Source organism: Syngnathus acus, chromosome 3 (assembly GCF_901709675.1).
Source record: "Syngnathus acus chromosome 3, fSynAcu1.2, whole genome shotgun sequence".
In the NCBI taxonomy this organism is placed as follows: Eukaryota; Metazoa; Chordata; class Actinopteri; order Syngnathiformes; family Syngnathidae; genus Syngnathus; species Syngnathus acus.
The window spans coordinates 255,250-271,371 of NC_051089.1; the positions used below are offsets into that span (position 1 = coordinate 255,250).

At 53.8% G+C, this 16,122-nt stretch overlaps 4 protein-coding genes across 4 annotated transcripts; 1 reads left to right on the forward strand and 3 right to left on the reverse strand.

Annotated features, from left to right (window-relative positions):
- Nucleotides 1-1,341: 1,341 nt before the first annotated feature.
- Nucleotides 1,342-3,478, forward strand: LOC119120994 (agouti related neuropeptide). Its single transcript, XM_037248302.1, has 4 exons — nt 1,342-1,782; nt 2,598-2,736; nt 2,817-2,896; nt 3,019-3,478. Exons 2-4 carry the CDS (start codon nt 2,607-2,609, stop codon nt 3,205-3,207), a joined length of 399 nt encoding a protein of 132 aa, XP_037104197.1. The 5' UTR covers nt 1,342-1,782; nt 2,598-2,606; the 3' UTR covers nt 3,208-3,478.
- A 1,207-nt stretch (nt 3,479-4,685) lies between these two features.
- Nucleotides 4,686-6,347, reverse strand: LOC119120962 (chymotrypsin A-like). The gene is made up of 7 exons (XM_037248253.1): nt 6,247-6,347; nt 6,073-6,176; nt 5,808-5,887; nt 5,650-5,728; nt 5,395-5,575; nt 5,176-5,309; nt 4,686-4,889 (listed from the first exon to the last, which is right to left on the reverse strand). Exons 1-7 carry the CDS (start codon nt 6,296-6,298, stop codon nt 4,728-4,730), a joined length of 792 nt encoding a protein of 263 aa, XP_037104148.1. The 5' UTR covers nt 6,299-6,347; the 3' UTR covers nt 4,686-4,727.
- Nucleotides 6,348-9,113: 2,766 nt separating this feature from the next.
- Nucleotides 9,114-10,753, reverse strand: LOC119120783 (chymotrypsin B-like). The gene is made up of 6 exons (XM_037247992.1): nt 10,599-10,753; nt 10,412-10,515; nt 10,027-10,106; nt 9,699-9,961; nt 9,420-9,553; nt 9,114-9,322 (listed from the first exon to the last, which is right to left on the reverse strand). The coding sequence occupies exons 1-6, from the start codon at nt 10,648-10,650 to the stop codon at nt 9,161-9,163; spliced, it is 795 nt and encodes a 264-aa protein (XP_037103887.1). The 5' UTR covers nt 10,651-10,753; the 3' UTR covers nt 9,114-9,160.
- Nucleotides 10,754-13,290: 2,537 nt separating this feature from the next.
- Nucleotides 13,291-16,028, reverse strand: LOC119120782 (toll interacting protein). The gene is made up of 6 exons (XM_037247991.1): nt 15,873-16,028; nt 15,145-15,300; nt 14,641-14,823; nt 14,184-14,336; nt 14,019-14,106; nt 13,291-13,537 (listed from the first exon to the last, which is right to left on the reverse strand). The coding sequence occupies exons 1-6, from the start codon at nt 15,903-15,905 to the stop codon at nt 13,314-13,316; spliced, it is 837 nt and encodes a 278-aa protein (XP_037103886.1). The 5' UTR covers nt 15,906-16,028; the 3' UTR covers nt 13,291-13,313.
- Between the last annotated feature and the right edge of the window lie 94 nt (nt 16,029-16,122).

The following is a 16,122-nucleotide window of genomic DNA, read 5'->3' on the forward strand; positions in this document are numbered from 1 at the left end:
CATTTCCCGCGGATGGACTTTGAGGCGATGGCATTAGTGCGAAGCGGACCCGCAGCGACGTCATCAGCGGGCGCCGCTGATGAGGGCAGCGCGCCGGCTAATGCTCCCCAAATGAGACGCATTAGGGAAAAGCGCAACGACCGCGAGCGTGGCGTGGAGCGGCGCGGCGCGGCGCAACCCAGAGAGCTTTACTGCCATGGCAACGGAATGGATGCTTCCGCTCGGGATTTTTTTCTAGTTCTTATTTTTTGTGTGTGTCATGGACAGCAAAGACTTTCTGGCAGTTACAAATAAATATTTTGCCTTTGTGGAAAAAACACTTACCGTGTTTTCCCATGCATAATGCGCAAAATTTAACTAATTTATTGTCCTAAAATCTGGGGTGCGCATTATGCATGGGTACAGCAATTTTTGAAGAAAATCTCCCTCGAAATAAAACTTGAAATCACACCTTTCTTCTTGTTTGTTGTCAATGGCGCATCGCATTCAGCCATCCTGCCCAACACACTTAGTCAGTAAAATTCATAATTGACGACACATCGTTTGATGCGATGGTTGTGTTATTGTCAAATATTGTTTGTTTTTTAATCGCCATCGCAAACCGGATATCATACGGAGGCCGCCATTACAGATGCGCAGAACGGATGCGCAAGACACGTCAGCTATATAAAGAGCGAGAGTTCAGTTCTAAATGCGTATTACAGGTAATCCTTTATTTCACAACACTTTGCCTTGTTCCTTTCTTCTCTGCTGTTCACTTCAAACACGCTCCATACGAACACAATGCTCTCGTATCAGACGCTTGCTCGATCACCTGTTCGTTTGCTGTCACAATGTACCCGACACAAATCCGAAACATTTCTTCGCTATCGAGTTTGCTAGCGCATGCGCAGTGATACTGACCGGCAGAATAACATCCGGTTGTTCCCGAAGATGATCTTTTTTCTGAAATAATTTGACGTAAGTAAGAGTCAAAATTTGGGTGCGTATTATACACGGGTACAGGCTTTTTTCCAGCATCGACATGCCATTTTTAGGGTGCGTATTATGCACTGGGGCGCATTATGCATGGAAAGACACGGTATTTTATTCAATGAAAAATTGGACATTTCATGTTGGAAAACGAAGAAATGGTCATCTTTATTTTGGACGCAAAGAAATTGTTGGGTTCAATCTGCAAACGCAGGGTTTTTTTTTTTTTTTTTACTCCAGTCCAGGACGTTTGTTAAGTCCAGTTTTTCTCCAGTTCGTTTGTGTTGAACGTTGACCTGCAACACATTGACAAGGAACTGATTTGATGCAGGTACAATTTGCGTTTCCTCTGAATGAACAACACATTTTCGATCATCCTTTAAATGCAGTTTTCTCCAAAATATCCAGGTGGCTTTTTGGGCATGGAAACTTTTCAGGAGAAGATTTAAGAGGACTTGGCTAGCTTGGTCTACTTGACGGCGACTTTTAGGAAGCGCGCGCGCGCGGCCACATGGGCCGGCCGAGTTCCTACGCTACAGACGTCGGCCGTTTTTGGTTGTGTTTTGGGAGCCGCCGGTCAACAGCTGCGTCTCCTTAATTCTGCCTGCCTGCCTCGGCGCATTTGGGCCTGAGCGGACGTCACTTGAGCGAGTGTGCGCCTTCATTTCATTTGTCTCCTGGAATTGCGTCAAGCGGTTGCCGCGGCAACACGCGCTCCCTTCGGATGACAAAGAAGATGCGCCGGCGAGCTCCGCCGACATCGTCGCGGCAAGACCGGGACAGCACACGTCCGCAATCGCTCGCTCACAGGTGAGTGCACGAGCCCGCTTCGCGCGCCATGCACAGCAAAAGGAAGACCACCCACCCCGACACGTTGCCATTCTGAAATGGCATTTTGGGAGAAAACAAAATCATGCTGGGGAGAAAAGAAAGATTCCAAACTTTATGAAAACAAGCCTTTCATTCTTTTGCCCCTTTTTTTTGTTCCTGGGCAAAATACACATCTTGAAATTTTGTCATTGGAAAATGGGACCTTCTTGTGCAAGTAAGAAGCCCTGCCCGCGTGCATGGTCTTGATTCTTGAAGTGACAAATGAAAACAAAGAAAGGGTCAAAAAGACTTCAATCAGTTTTCTTTCAAATCTTTTTTAAACGTGGAAAAAAAGTTGTCAAAAGAAGAAGAGAAGGTAGGTTATCTTGGGAAAAATAAGTAAGCCTTTTCTCATTTTGTCTTGATTAAATTAAAAGCATGCACTAATACTAGACTTTTTGTGTCTTAACCTTATCAGGTTATTCAAAATATGACTTTTCCCATCTTGATTCAAAATGGACCATTTTCTTTCCAAAGAAAAAAAAAAAAAAGGAAAAGTCCACATCTTGACAGGGAAGGAGGCTGGCTGGCTGGCTGGCGGGTGGACGAGCGCGGTTGGACGCAACCTGCTGCACTGCAACCAAGTGCAGCGTCTCGCTCCCGCTGCTCCCGCCGCTGCCGCCGCCGCATTTCCCGCCCCCAAACGCGTTGTTGCTTGATTGGCTCAGAGGAAATCTGCACGCATTCTGGCGTTTTTGTGCGCAAGGTTGGAAAGTGCATGTGTCGAATGGTTGAAATTGCTGCGTGTGCCAAAGTTGCTCAGGATGTGTGTGGGCGCGGCTCCGTCCCGTGGCTACTGGTTCCTCTGCCTGCTCGCCTTGTCGTCGGCGACGCTGCTGATCCCGCGCGACCCACGCCATCTTCAGCTGGACGCCGACTGGGGGTCGCCACTAGGTGAGAGAGAATTTGCCAATGTTTTTGCTCCAGTTTTGGGCACTCGGTTGTTGTTGTTTTTTTTGCTTTCTATGCCACAGAGAGAAGTCATGCCCCCGAAACCGGGCACCGCTTGGACAGCGATGGAGACTTTCTGATGGAGGCGGAGTCCTATGACCAGGTGGGTGCGGCCACCTCAATAACCAATCAAATCCGTTGCTGTTGTTGGTTTTTTTCTTGTTAGTGTTTTGCCGCGTATAACCTTTCTTTTGACGGCTGGCTGGCTGCGTTTGCGTGTTCCAGGATGAGGCGGCGGCAGCGTCGCGCGCCATGCGCTCGGCCCGCCGCTGCATCCGGCACCAGCAGTCGTGTTTGGGCTTGCCGCTGCCCTGCTGCGACGCCTGCGACACCTGCTACTGCCGCTTCTTCAACGCCATCTGCTACTGTCGACGCGTCGGACACGCCTGCCCGCCGCCGCCGGCGCGTACCTGACACATGCATCAGCCAGAAGCGCTCCTGGCGTGCGTGCACTTGTGACGACGCGGCACAGCCGACACGTTGCGGACAAGACGTGAACGCAGCTGACTCGCCGACATGCACGCATCCTCCCTCTGCTGCTGCTGCTGCTGCTGCAGGCAAACGCTAACCATAGGCAACTCGATCATTTATATCGTCAACTTATTTCTTTTCAATATTGATGTTGATTGGCGCTGACGCTATTGCTCATTTGAAGAATTCTACATAAAAAGTTCTTTCAACACAAGAATTGTGATTTTCATCATCAAAGAAGGACAAGAAGAGTCAAACAAATGAAGGAATTGAAAACAAGAGTTGAAGCTCCAAACCAGAATCACGTGATCAATAAATAACAAACTAATTGTTGGGGAGCCCGAGGACTGTAAAGGAGTTGGTTGGCTCAGACGGGCATGCTTTTTTTTTTATGGGGGGCGAGGGCGTCGGTCAGAAGCAACACAGGAAATGCAAGCTATGGTTCCGTTCGGCAGATTTAACGAGTGCTGTTGCGGGCACGAGCAAGGAACGAGCAAAGTGGCAAATATGCATGGATGGATGGATGGATGGATGGATGATGCAGGGACGTGAAGGTTTGGATGTGTGTTGCATGTGTGAGTGAGTGAGTGAGTGAGTGAGTGAGTGAATGGGCTTTTGCAAGAGACACAAACAATACAGCAGCAGCACGTGCACATGACTTTCAATTCTCGCTCGACTTCCGACGTCACGCCACATAGCATTACGTGACTGACTGAACGTAACTCCTCCAAATATACGTAGTGAGGTAAGTTGAGCAACACGTAGGCCAATTGCAAAGCTCGTCACCGTGGACAGACGCCGCGAGCGGGCAATGGCGATGAGAGTGCACGATGCAGCGCCAAAGGTGCACAAGCACGGAGATGACTACACGTGTCTCGCTTCTTCTTCTTCTTCTTCCTAGGTCCCGACGTACGAAAATGGACGCTCGCTCAGCCAACTTCAAGGGAGCGTGCCGGAGATGTCAATCAAACGGCGCACGCTAAGCAATTAAGTTACGATCGGATAAACGGCAGCGGACAAAATGAGCTATTCAAGTGTACTCACTGACTCCGTGTCACAGCGGCCTCGCGCGTGCAAACACGCTCGATACTAGCAGCATCCAACTCCCGTTACCGCTGCAATTCACGCGAGAATATAGACACGGGGACGTCATTGTCAGCGCCATAGACACGCCCCCCCCCCACCCCCCATCGCCCCAATACGACAGATTGATGTCCAGCATCAACATAAGAATCTTTCTAACAAACATCTTGTGAAGGCAACATTTGGCAGCCATGAATGAAGACTAAGAATGACTAAGAACGAGATGAGAACAAATTGGGCCTTCTGTCATGGGCGGAACATGCTACACGCACCGGCTAGCACGTGGAAGAACGTCAAACAGAACGCGCAGAGTAAGAAAAGATGTGAACCATGGCGCATTTGTGCTTTTAGAGGCTTTATTGAACGTGAGCACGTTGAGCCTAGTTGGAGGCCATGGTCTGGTCCATCCAGGCGCGGAGTTGGGTGACGCGGGCGTAGACGCCGGGCATGGTGGGCGTGCACGTTCCGCTGCCCCAGGACACGATGCCCACCAGGGTCCAGGCGCCCGCCTTCTGGCACACCAGGGGGCCGCCAGAGTCGCCCTGCAGAGGCGCGGCAGCGGCGGGAGGGAGGGAGGGAGGGAGGGAGGGAGGGAGGGAGAGCGGCCGTCAACAAATAATAGTGTCGTCGCTAGCCTTAGCCTGTCCTGGCCTGGCCTGAGACTAAGTAGCAGCGGGCATGCGGCGGCAGGAGACACTTGGCAAAGGTGAAAGGCCAAAGCGTACGCGCCGCTCCAAACATGAAGGCGGCCGCTTCACACGGGCGGACGGGGCGGGGCGGGGCGTTGCCCGAACCTTGGCAGCAAGTGGGAAATGAATCTCTACCCACCATGCAAGATGAGGCTCCGGAGGCTCCGGCGCAGATCATCAGGTCGGTGATCTTCCTGCCCCAGAATTGACGGCACCGCTCGTTGGTCAACAGCGGCAGGGAGGCCTGCTGGAGGAGGGCCGGCGTGTCGGGCGCTGAAAGGCAACAGCGGGCGGGCTCACGGGCGGCTCGTCCGGCGGGCGCCTTTGGGCACTCGGCCCTACGGCGGCGACTCCTGACCGTTGTGTCGGGTCAGCCCCCAGCCGGTGGTGACGCACTTGGTGCCTCCGGGGAAGTCGTCTCCGGTTTGGGCCACGCAGACGGGCGACACGCGCATGTTCATCTGGGCGGGGCTGGCCAGCTTGATGAGCAGGATGTCGTTGTTGATGGTGAAGCCGTTGTAGCGAGGGTGCTTGAACACCTGCCGGACGACGGCGCCGTTAACGCGAGCCGCGCGCGCTGGCAAACGTGGCGGCGGCGAAAGCGCGTCCTCACCTTGCCCACCTTCAGGACCTGGGTGTCCTCGGCGTCGGACGATCGGTCGTGCTCACCCAGGATCACGCGGTGGGAAGTCCTGCAAAGGCCGAGACAAACGGCGTCAGGCCGCCCGCCCGCCTGCCGGCCGTCAGTCACCGGGCAGGCGGGCAGGCTACCTGACGTTGCAGTGCGCCGCCGTCACCACCCAGTTCTCATTGACCAGGGAGCCGCCGCAGAAGTGGAAGCCCGTGTAGTCCTGAGGCGGACAAAAAGAGCACTCGTATGGCGTCGCACCATCGGCCGTCACGCGCCGATGGCGTGCCCGTGACGGCCGATGGCGTGCCCGTGACGGCCGATGGCGTGCCCGTGACGGCCGATGGCGTGCCCGTGACGGCCGATGGTGCGCCCGTGACGGCCGATGGCGTGTCCGCGCCGGCGTACCTGCAGGGACACCTGCCAGGGCCACGAGTGAGGCACCGCCTCCTCGCCGTTGACGATGCGAGAGTATCCCGTGATCACAGGAGGGATGTCGGGAGAGCCGCAACCTGGCCACAAATGACCACGTTGTGAGGACCGGGTCGGCAAATGCGAGCGTGGCGGCCGAGGCTAACTCACCGTAGGTGGCGCCGACAAAGGCGAGGCACGAGAGGATCCACAGGAAGGCCATGGCGACATCATGTCTTCTCCGGACAAACGGCTGGCTTTTATACACACGCGGCTGGGCCCGATTGGAGGAAAACGGTGGGAAGGCGGGGCCGACCCACCGACCGACCCACCAATGTGAGAGTCCGGCCACATGGAATTGCGGGAAACCTGCAGCTGGGGGGGGGGCATCAAGTCCTCACTGGAAAGGCATGCGGCGACAGGCATGTACGCCACGTCACCGGTGGGGTCATGGATGATTCATTTGATCTTTAAATGTTGATGGAATGATGAGTTCTTTCAATGTGGATATGGACTCATCAAAGGGGCATTGCTGCTTTCTCGCCCATTCCAACAAGCCTCACAAATACCGTCTTTTCCCATGTATAATGCGCAAAATTGAACTAATTTATTGTCCTAAAATCTGGGGTGCTCATTATACATGGTTACAACAATTTTTGAAGAAAATCTCCCTCGAAATAAAACTTGAAATCACCTTTCTTCTTGTTTGTTGTCAATGGCGCATCGCATTCAGCCATCCTGCCCAACACACGTAGTCAGTAAAATTCATAATTGACGACACATCGTTTGATGCGATGGTGCAATCCTTGATGGTGTGTTATTGTCAAATATTGTTTGTTTTTTAATCTCCATCGCAAACCGGATATCATACGGAGGCCGCCATTACAGATGCGCAAGACACGTCAGCTAGAGCGAGAGTTCAGTTCTAAATGCGTATTACAGCTAATCTTTTATTTCACAACACTTTGCCTTGTTCCTTTCTTCTCTGCTGTTCACTTCAAACACGCTCCATACGAACTCAATGCTCTCGTATCAGACGCTTGCTCGATCACCTGCTCGTTTGCTGTCACAATGTACCCGACACAAATCCGAAACATTTCTTCGCTATCGAGTTTGCTAGCGCATGCGCAGTGATACTGACCGGCAGAATAACATCCGGTTGTTCCCGAAGATGATCTTTTTTCTGAAATAATTTTACGTTTACGGACTTAAGTAAGAGTCAAAATTTGGGTGCGTATTATACACGGGTACAGGCTTTTTTCCAGCATCGACATGCCATTTTTAGGGTGCGTATTATACACGGGGGCGTATTACACATGGAAAATTACGGTACTTTTGAAATCATGTAGTGCTCGGATGAAGTTCTGCTGATCACGGAGGATTTATCGACAACCTTATTAGTAACGGCTTCCTCACTTTGGACTTATGGGTGCCCAACGAAGACCAAGGGATGATTGACGACATATGGGACATATGTAGTATGTGTGGCCGCAAGCAAGGACGCAGCTGAAAAAAGTCTGGCTTTTTTCCCACCCAGCGGCTGCAGGAGCGGCCCGATTATTTCCAAGGACACGGGCGCGCACGCGCGTCTGGCGCCTAGGGCTCTTTGGAGCGGGTTCTGCCCAGCACGCGTCTGGTACCGCTTCACTGTGATCTGCTCGGCAAAGGCAGACCGTCAAAGTCTTCCGCCTGGTTGGGCAAGGCAGAAACGTTTGTTTCGATCAATGGCGACAACGGCCGGCTCTCCTACCACAGCTTTGTGACCGCAGTTTTTTTCATAGTTTGGCCGCCGGGGGTGCGACTCGTACTCAGGAGCGACTTATGTGTGAAATGATGAACACATGAGGATTTCACATGCTATTTTCACACGAAACCGCATGAGAGCGCTCTAGGCCTGTGGGATCTTTGGAACTGCAACTGACGTCTGACGTCAGCACCACATCTACTTCCGGACTCGAGTCAACGGAGTTGTTTATAAGTGACAGCCATGACAAAGATTTGGATGGATTGAATGATTTGGAGTGACGCAGACGGTTCAATAAACTGGTTATTTACGCTGTAGTTATTTGGTAACTCTTAATATGCTTCGTCGGGCACGGTCCTCAAGTTTATGTAACGTTAGCATAGCGTAGCATTCAGCCCGTCCTTGCCTATTCCATTTTTATGTGAAATTGCCTTTCAAGAAGACACGTCTGTTCACGGTGTTGTATTTGATCGAATCAATTACTCCCCAAAATGCCACTTATACTCTGGTGCGACTTATGGATGTCTTCTTCTCCTTTCTTATGCATTTTATGGCTGCTGCGACTTATACTCCGAAGCCACTTATAGTCCGGAAAATACGGTAAACGTGAGCCACCGTCATCCCCGTGTCGGCGGCCTCGGTTCGGCGTTTCTTGTTGTCCCGCCCCCAGGCGCACCGCTGCTTTGTGATTGGTCCACGCGCCTGCGAAAATGGCCGTGCTCGGGACAAGATGAACGCCCTACGTATTCGGGCCAGAATTCAGCTCGCAGACACGGCAAAACAAAGCACGCCTCCGACAATTACTTTTGTTCCCAAGGTCAGCGCCTAAAACGGTGGGTGGGCTTTGAATGCGTTTTATTAATGTGAGCCGTACACGAGTGGGCACTTTGTGTCCTCGTGGTCAAGCTTTGGCCAAGTCAGCCGTGTTTTGTTTCGCTGCGGCGGCGGCCATTTGTCACAGTGTCGTTTGTTCTTTCTTTGAAAACGGACACTGCACATGAATCAACATCGGCCAGCGTCAAGCTCATTTTCTCTGGTTGACGTCAAAGGCGTCCTAAAAGCAAAGGCAGCCAGCCGTCAAGCGAAGCCCAGAGCTAGCAAACCACGGACGTCTAATGGTTTGAGTTTCACTGTCTTTGCGAGTGCCCCGTTGCTACCGTGTTTGGTCAAGCAAGCGCTTTGGCGGCAAAGTTGGAGTGGATGGCAAAATCCGACAAAGAAAAGCTTTTGCTCGTCAAACTCAAAAAGAAAGCTTTGCAGCCGAGCGTGGAATAAAGTCAAAGCACAGCGATGATCCCATGCACATTTGATTTATTGGCAGCAGCAGAGGCATTTGCGCGTTCAGTTGCTGGCGAGGATCTGGTCGGCCCAGGCGCGCAGCTCGGTGACACGGGCGTAGACGGCGGGCGTGGACGTGGAGCAGCGGCTGCTTCCCCAGGACACGATGCCCACCAGGGTCCAAGCGTTGTCTTTCTCGCACACAAGAGGACCGCCCGAGTCTCCCTAAAGTGCACAAACGAGTGTGGGGGGGGGGGGGGGAGGTCGTGAAGAAGAAGAAGGTTGCGTGAAGAAGGGCAGCGCACCAAAGCCGTTCCCTCACCATGCAGGAGGTGGCGCCCTGGCCTCCGGCGCAGATCATCACGTCGGAGATGTTACTGCCCCAGTGACGCTTGCACTGCTCGTTGGACAAAAGGGGAAGCGCCGCCTGCTGGAGCTTGTTGGGAGTGCCGGGAGCTGCAAAGACGGAGCACTTTGAAGCCTGAGGGAAAGCGGGGAGAGAGCCAGCCGCGCACGCGTCTCGTGGCCACGGCGAGTTGCCCGCCAACTGTGTTTCCACAACCACGCAAAGCCAAAACAAGGCGGGGGGGATTGAGCGCACCGTTGTATCTGGTCAGTCCCCATCCGGAGGTGACGCAGGTCCTTCCCGGGGCAAAGTCGTCGGTGGCCTCGGCCAGGCAGACGGGCGACACGTTGGCGCCCAGGCGAGCCGGCGTGCTCAGCCGGATCAGGGCGATGTCGTTGTTGATGGTACGCGGGTTCCACATGGGGTGCGTGAACACCTTGGAGGGGCGCAGCATCTGCACCGCCTCGTTGGACCCGTAACCCTTATCGTGCTCGCCGGCCACCACGCGGTGGTAAGTCCTGGGAATTTGAGCGCAGCCGTCACCAAAGGGCGGCCCCGACTCCCATTGGCGGCGGCGCACTACCTGACGTTGCAGTGGGCGGCGGTCACCACCCAGTTCTCATTGATCAGGGAGCCGCCGCAAAAGTGGAAGCCGTTGGATTGCTACCGAGGAAACGGCCGCGTTACTGACGGCGGCGAGGCGAGGGGGAAGGGGAGGCGAGCCGACACGCTCCGGGAGCGGCGACAGAAAGACGACGGGAACCACCGGGATGACGAGCCCAAAGAAGAGCAGAAGCGAGAACCCAAAACGGAACAAGGATGACAAAGAGAAAGCCCGAGCCGCAGCGGGGAAGAAGCGACGGCAACCTGAAGAGGCAGGACGGCTGGCTTCAGCGGGCGCCACGCCACCGCAAGCAAAAAAGAAGAAACCAGAGATCGGCAAAGTGACCAGCGCGGCCGGCGCTGACCTGCAGGGACACCTGCCAGGGCCACGAATGCGGGACGGCCTCCTCGCCGTTGACGATGCGAGCGTAGCCGGTCACCTCGGGTGGGACGGCGGGCGTGCCGCAACCTGACAGACAGACAGACAGACAGACGCAAGGAGACCAACATGAGGCCGCGTGGCGGCGCCAGGGGCTCCGTTCCGTGTCTCACCGTAGGCGGCGGCGACCAGAGCCAAGCAGGAGACGATCCAGAGGACGGCCATGACGACGGTGACGACAAGGACGGTGTGTCCCAGCCGCCGCCGCCGCACGCTTTTATACGCCGACTGGACCAATGGCGGGGCGGCGCGCTCAGAGCGCAGCTGCTTATCAACGGGGCCGCTCGCACGCTCCCATTGGACGCCGCCTCCGCAAGCCCAAACTCCGCTGCATCATCACATTTGCGATGACGGTGCAGACTTATCCTGTGGCAGGGTTAGGGAGGCACGCGCGCATGCACGCACGCACGCACATGTCGCCATTTGCAACGACATCAGACTTCCGCTGGGTGGTGGTCAGTGTTCCGAAAGGATCACCCAAATGTATTTTAACTCTCGGAGAAAAGCAAGCCGACAAACACCATCGAGACGCGTCGGAGTTACGTCACAAAACATGGCCGGCAGAACGTGGCCATGGATTAATCGTTAACTTTCCCCGTCGGCGCTTATCAGCGCGCCGATTGCGCGAAGGCTCTCTTTCCAAAAAGCGTCGTCACCGGCACATCTAATCTCAAATCGGCCGCAACCCGACCTCGGCCCAGAGCTAGGCGCTCAAAGACGTGAGGCCGTGCGGGACTTGTTGCTCTCCGACCTCACTTTCAAACAGTTTGGCTTCTTGCGCACACGCTCGCTCGTCTTTCTTTGTCAGAAATGTGTCATTTGTCCTCGAATCCAAAACATTTCTCGGCTTGCGTTGAGAGAAAAAGAACTGCCGCCGCAACATGAATTGTGGAGGTGAAGGACATTTTCATTGTCCTATGTGTGACAAAAACATGATTAGAAAGACAGACCTGGATGAAGGCACGAAAAAAAAATAACAGCCACCTCTTCTACTGCGAAGCCCGAAACGAAAGACTACAATATCCCCATGCATCTCCAGCCCTGACTGTTGTTGTGCCCCCTGGAAATGGTTGTTACTTGTTGGGAGAGAAAGTTGCCCAGACACACCCAGAGACAGCAGCACAAATACCAGAAAGGGATCGTTTCAAAAGTGTGCCTGCCGTCCGTCCATAAAGGAAGACGAAGCTTTTCAATGCTCGTCGTACGTACATGTCCAATACAAAAACCCAGGTGCAAAAAGTGCAACATGGGAGGGAGGGAGTTGGAGGAATGCATCCATTCAGTACAGAAAAAGGCTTGCATTACCAAGTAGGTTAGAGATGTTGTGAATTTTTATTCTGGTATCATGCAAGGTATATCCCACTAGTAAGCCTAAGTGTGACTGGGTCATGTTCGGGTCAGGTTCGTGTGGGATTGTTTGGGGCTTGGTCCAGGAATGTAGGCTCATTGGCACCAGACACATCTGGTTTCTATTAACAACTGCTAGAGTTAGGGAGGCTGACTAGGGGGTCATAGATCACCCAACAGCCCCCTGTGCGAGCACCCGAGTGAAAGGAAGCGCGGGGGTATAAGTTTTAGGGCGAGAGTAGACAAGGGGACTCGTCATCTTGGCTAGGGAGCGAGACACTTCTCTCTGACATCGGTTGAATAAAATCTTTCCCCAATCAGCCGTGTGTGACTGAAGTTTTCCTTCCCCAAGCCAGCCACTTTTTCACCGTTTGTTTGGAAGACCAGCTGACCATCGAAGAGAATTCACCACAGAGACACACACACTTCCGTAGTAGTGCAGTGGCAGCAAAGAACAGCGTCAGTAGCACAAAAAACAATTCCATTGACACTATTTTACTTGGAAATAATCATAAAAAAGACATTGATGGCGGTTACAAATGAAGAACATAGAAAAAGAGATGTTTTTTTTTTTTTTTTTTTAAACTGTTATGGAAAAGAGCGTTGCGCTAGGGGTCAAGTTGAATGATACCTATAGTTCAATGCCAGCAAAGAGATGGCACAAGCAGTGGTCGAGGCTTTAGTTTGAAATGAACCCCGCGTGCTCTATTTTGAAATGAACGGCGACTCCACCGGAACCCACCTCACAGTGGAGCCTCCAGACAGCTACTCTTAACAAATGGAGACCGACGGGAAGACGGCATGACGAGAGACACCCACCAGACTCTTCTGCAGCTGGCCTCCTCTGAGGGGGGAAGAAGAAGAAGAAGAAGAAGAAGAAAAAAAAAAAAAAAGCAGATTCTGATCCTGCCGGCCGCCGCTCCTGCTGCGAGCGAGCGCCTCCCGCGCCGACTTGTATTCGTCCGTTAATCAAACGGGTCCGTGAGGAAACGGCGGAACATGTATTCGGCAACAGCACACCCAAGCCAGCCAGCCTGCCTGCCTGCCAGCCAGTGTGACAAAAGCTTGACCGAAATCAAAACATAGCATACATTTACGTCATATCTAAATACTTCAAAAACCTCAGACGGACGAAAATGTCAAAGGAATCACTTGGAATGAGTGACAAAAAGGACAAGTCAATAAAAAGATCAAATCACTCCAGAAAGGAAATCGTTCAAGAATGAAAGCACCAACGAGAACATCCACATTTCACATCTTTATTACACTTCTTTGGATAGATGAAGCGAGCGAGCGAGCGAGCGAGCGAGAGCATATTTACACGGAAAGCCAACGTTTGAGTTGTCTTTTTGTTTGACTGGAGCGGCGGGCGGGCGGGCGGGCGGGCGAGGAAATGCGGGTCACGTCAGCGTCACAACGATGAGGACGGCGGCCGAGCAGACGGTGGGCGCAGGCGGGCGGGCTTGGGCAGGCGGGCGGCGTCACAGCTCCTCGGCCATCTGCAGCAGCGAGTTGATGGCGGCGTCTTTGTCGCCTTGCTGCGCCTCCAGGACGGTGCGCACCACGTCCCGCTCCAGGTTGGGGAACATGTCCTGCAGGGCCTTCAGGTCCTCCTCGGCGCACGCCGCCGCGACGCCCGGCGCCGCCGTTGCCACCGACAGCGGCGCCGGGCCGCCGCCCTGCGGGTTGAAGACGGGCGGCGCGCCTGAAACGCAAGCCGCAAAAACTTCACTCCTTGGAAACAACAGCCCGAATTTCAAGAGCTAATTTGCACCCTTAAACATACTCTGTGAAATCTGGAAGCAAACGCCTACTTTGAAATGCTCAGGCTCCTTTGCCTATCTTGAAAGTGGAACAATGGTTCAAAAGCCAAACCAAAGTCAAAACCCCGGCCGGCCTACTGGCTAGCTCCCTCCAAGGCCTCACGCTTCCAGTTGACATGACGCGTCCGTCCGGTGGCTGTACGTTGAACGTGAAAATATTTCTCGATTTCACTGCCAAATGGCAAACGTTCATTGGAATGTGTTGGCCAGTTGACAAACTTTTTTTGGCGACAAAAGCAATTGACAAGAGTGGCCCAAAAAGAAGGCAACAGCGCAGCATTTTGGCCCATCTTTTTGAATGTGATTTTGAGGCGGGCGGGAAGGCGCCGGTCCCAACTTTGCCGGAAGCGGCCGGCTACTGACCTGCGATGGGCACGTAGCCCACGCCTTGCTGATACACGGAGGGCATGAGCACCACGGGCTGCGTAGTCATCATCCCCGCCGGGAAGGACTGTGGCACAAAAGACAACAGGGTTTTTGCTTGGTCGGTCGGGTCGCTCGGTCGGTCCGGCTCGCCGGCGTACTCACCGAGAAGGACATGACCAGGTTGATCATGCCTTCCTTGTCGTCGCCCTGGCGGCCGCTGAGCGTGAACCACTCGTCAGCTGTGCCGCCCTCCCGCACGCCCTCGGGGATGCTCACGTGGGTCCACGCGATGCGGTCGTCCATAGAGAAGGCTCGCTGCGCCGACAAAGACGCAGAACGTCAATCACGTGCTTGCCTATGTGTGTGTGTAGGGAGGGAGGGAGGGAGGGAGGGAGGGGCGTAGCGTGTCCCTGCCGTGTCTACTACCTTCAGGTGTCGGACAGTTGTCAAAGTCTATCGCGTACGGAATGTGTGGTGTGAGTCTAGGTCGTGCTCTTGCTAACCTGCTAACTTGCTCTGAGTGCCATGTGAATGAATGCCTGGCAGCAAGCGGGCAGTGACATCCATCCATCCATCCCTCCCTCCCTCCCTCCCTCCCTCCCTCGCGCGCGCGTCTTACCTCATCAAAGATCTCCAGGTAGAAGGAGTCGACGGCAGGGGGCAGCGTGCACTGGATGACCTTGTTCCATCTGGGGTTTTTGGCTCCGTTGTGCGCCGTGGGCGTCTCGTAGACGGCGTAGCCCAGACGCACGCGGCAGTACGGGTCCATGCGGGTCATGCCGTAGTTCTTGGCCAGCTTGGCCTGAAAAACGGGGACAGGCCGCGTGGTTCGCCCGAGGCAGCGTGAGCGTCGCCATGCGTTTCAAAAGTAAAGGAAACTTGAAACCCCGAAATCTGGGTCTAGGCACGTCCTTCTCATTTGAATGAGATTCATCATGTCTTTGGACTACTTGGCTACCACCCATTGGCGCAAGCAATCCGTCCGTCCGTCCGTCCGGCACACGCTTGACTTTTCAAACGATCGTTCAGACAACGTCCGTCTGTCTGTCTGTCCCGAGTTAATCCCAATGTCTGGCGCCAGAAAAATGCTCTCAGAGGCTGTGTTTGAGTCTCGCCGCGTTACCTGCACCACGGTGATGCTAAGTCGTCCCACGGTTCCGATGGCGCCGCCGTACTGCAGCTGTCGTGCGGCCTGCGCGTCCAACTGAATCTGATGATGGTGATGAGGGTGGGTCGGCGTGATGCGCAGGAAGTCCTGGGGGAGCTCGCCCACGTACACCTACGTACGATACGCATAGTGACCCGGCACAATTTTAGGACTCACTCCAATCACCATAACCATGCATTCCTAAGTGGTATGCTGTCCTCGGCGGCCAAAATGGCCATTTGAAGTGAAGCATTCAAGTTAAAGCCTTGTAACAAGTACAATCAAGAAGCCTTTGTAGGAAGAAAAGCAAATTTGCACATGCTGTTATTTGGGGCTTCCTGTCACAGCGGACATCTCAGACGCTGCAGACGCTAAAGAGCAATGCGGTTGGTTGGTTGGTTGGTTGGTTGGTTGGTTGGTTCAATCAATCACAGAAAAGGAGCTAACAGCTGCCCAGTTAGCAGCCAGCTAGCTAGCTAGCCAGCCAGCTATGCGAGCCAGCCAGCCAGCCAGCCAGCTATGCAAGCCGGCCAGCCAGCTATGCAAGCCAGCCAGCCAGCCAGCAATTCCCAAAAGGCCCTTTCAATGATGAACAAGTTGCGTCTTTCATGTTTCAATGCGGTTGACCGTCCTGAGATGAGGACGTGACCCACTTGGACATGACATATAAATGCAAGAATGACAACAAGAAAATGGCACAATACTTCTCCCCGCTGCGTGCTGATGGTGCTCGCCATGTTGTTGTCTCCCGACGCTTGAGAGAATGTTTTGAATTTGGAGCCGCTCGAAACAAACGTCAACTTGAAAACAAACCGACGACTTCCTGGAATTAGGGCTGACCCGGAAGCAGATGAAGCAAACGGGTCACACAACACACCAACCGCGCCGGCCGCGAACATCGCTTGAATCCTTTGCCGACATTACCATTTGTGCCGCCCCCAGACAATCGAGATC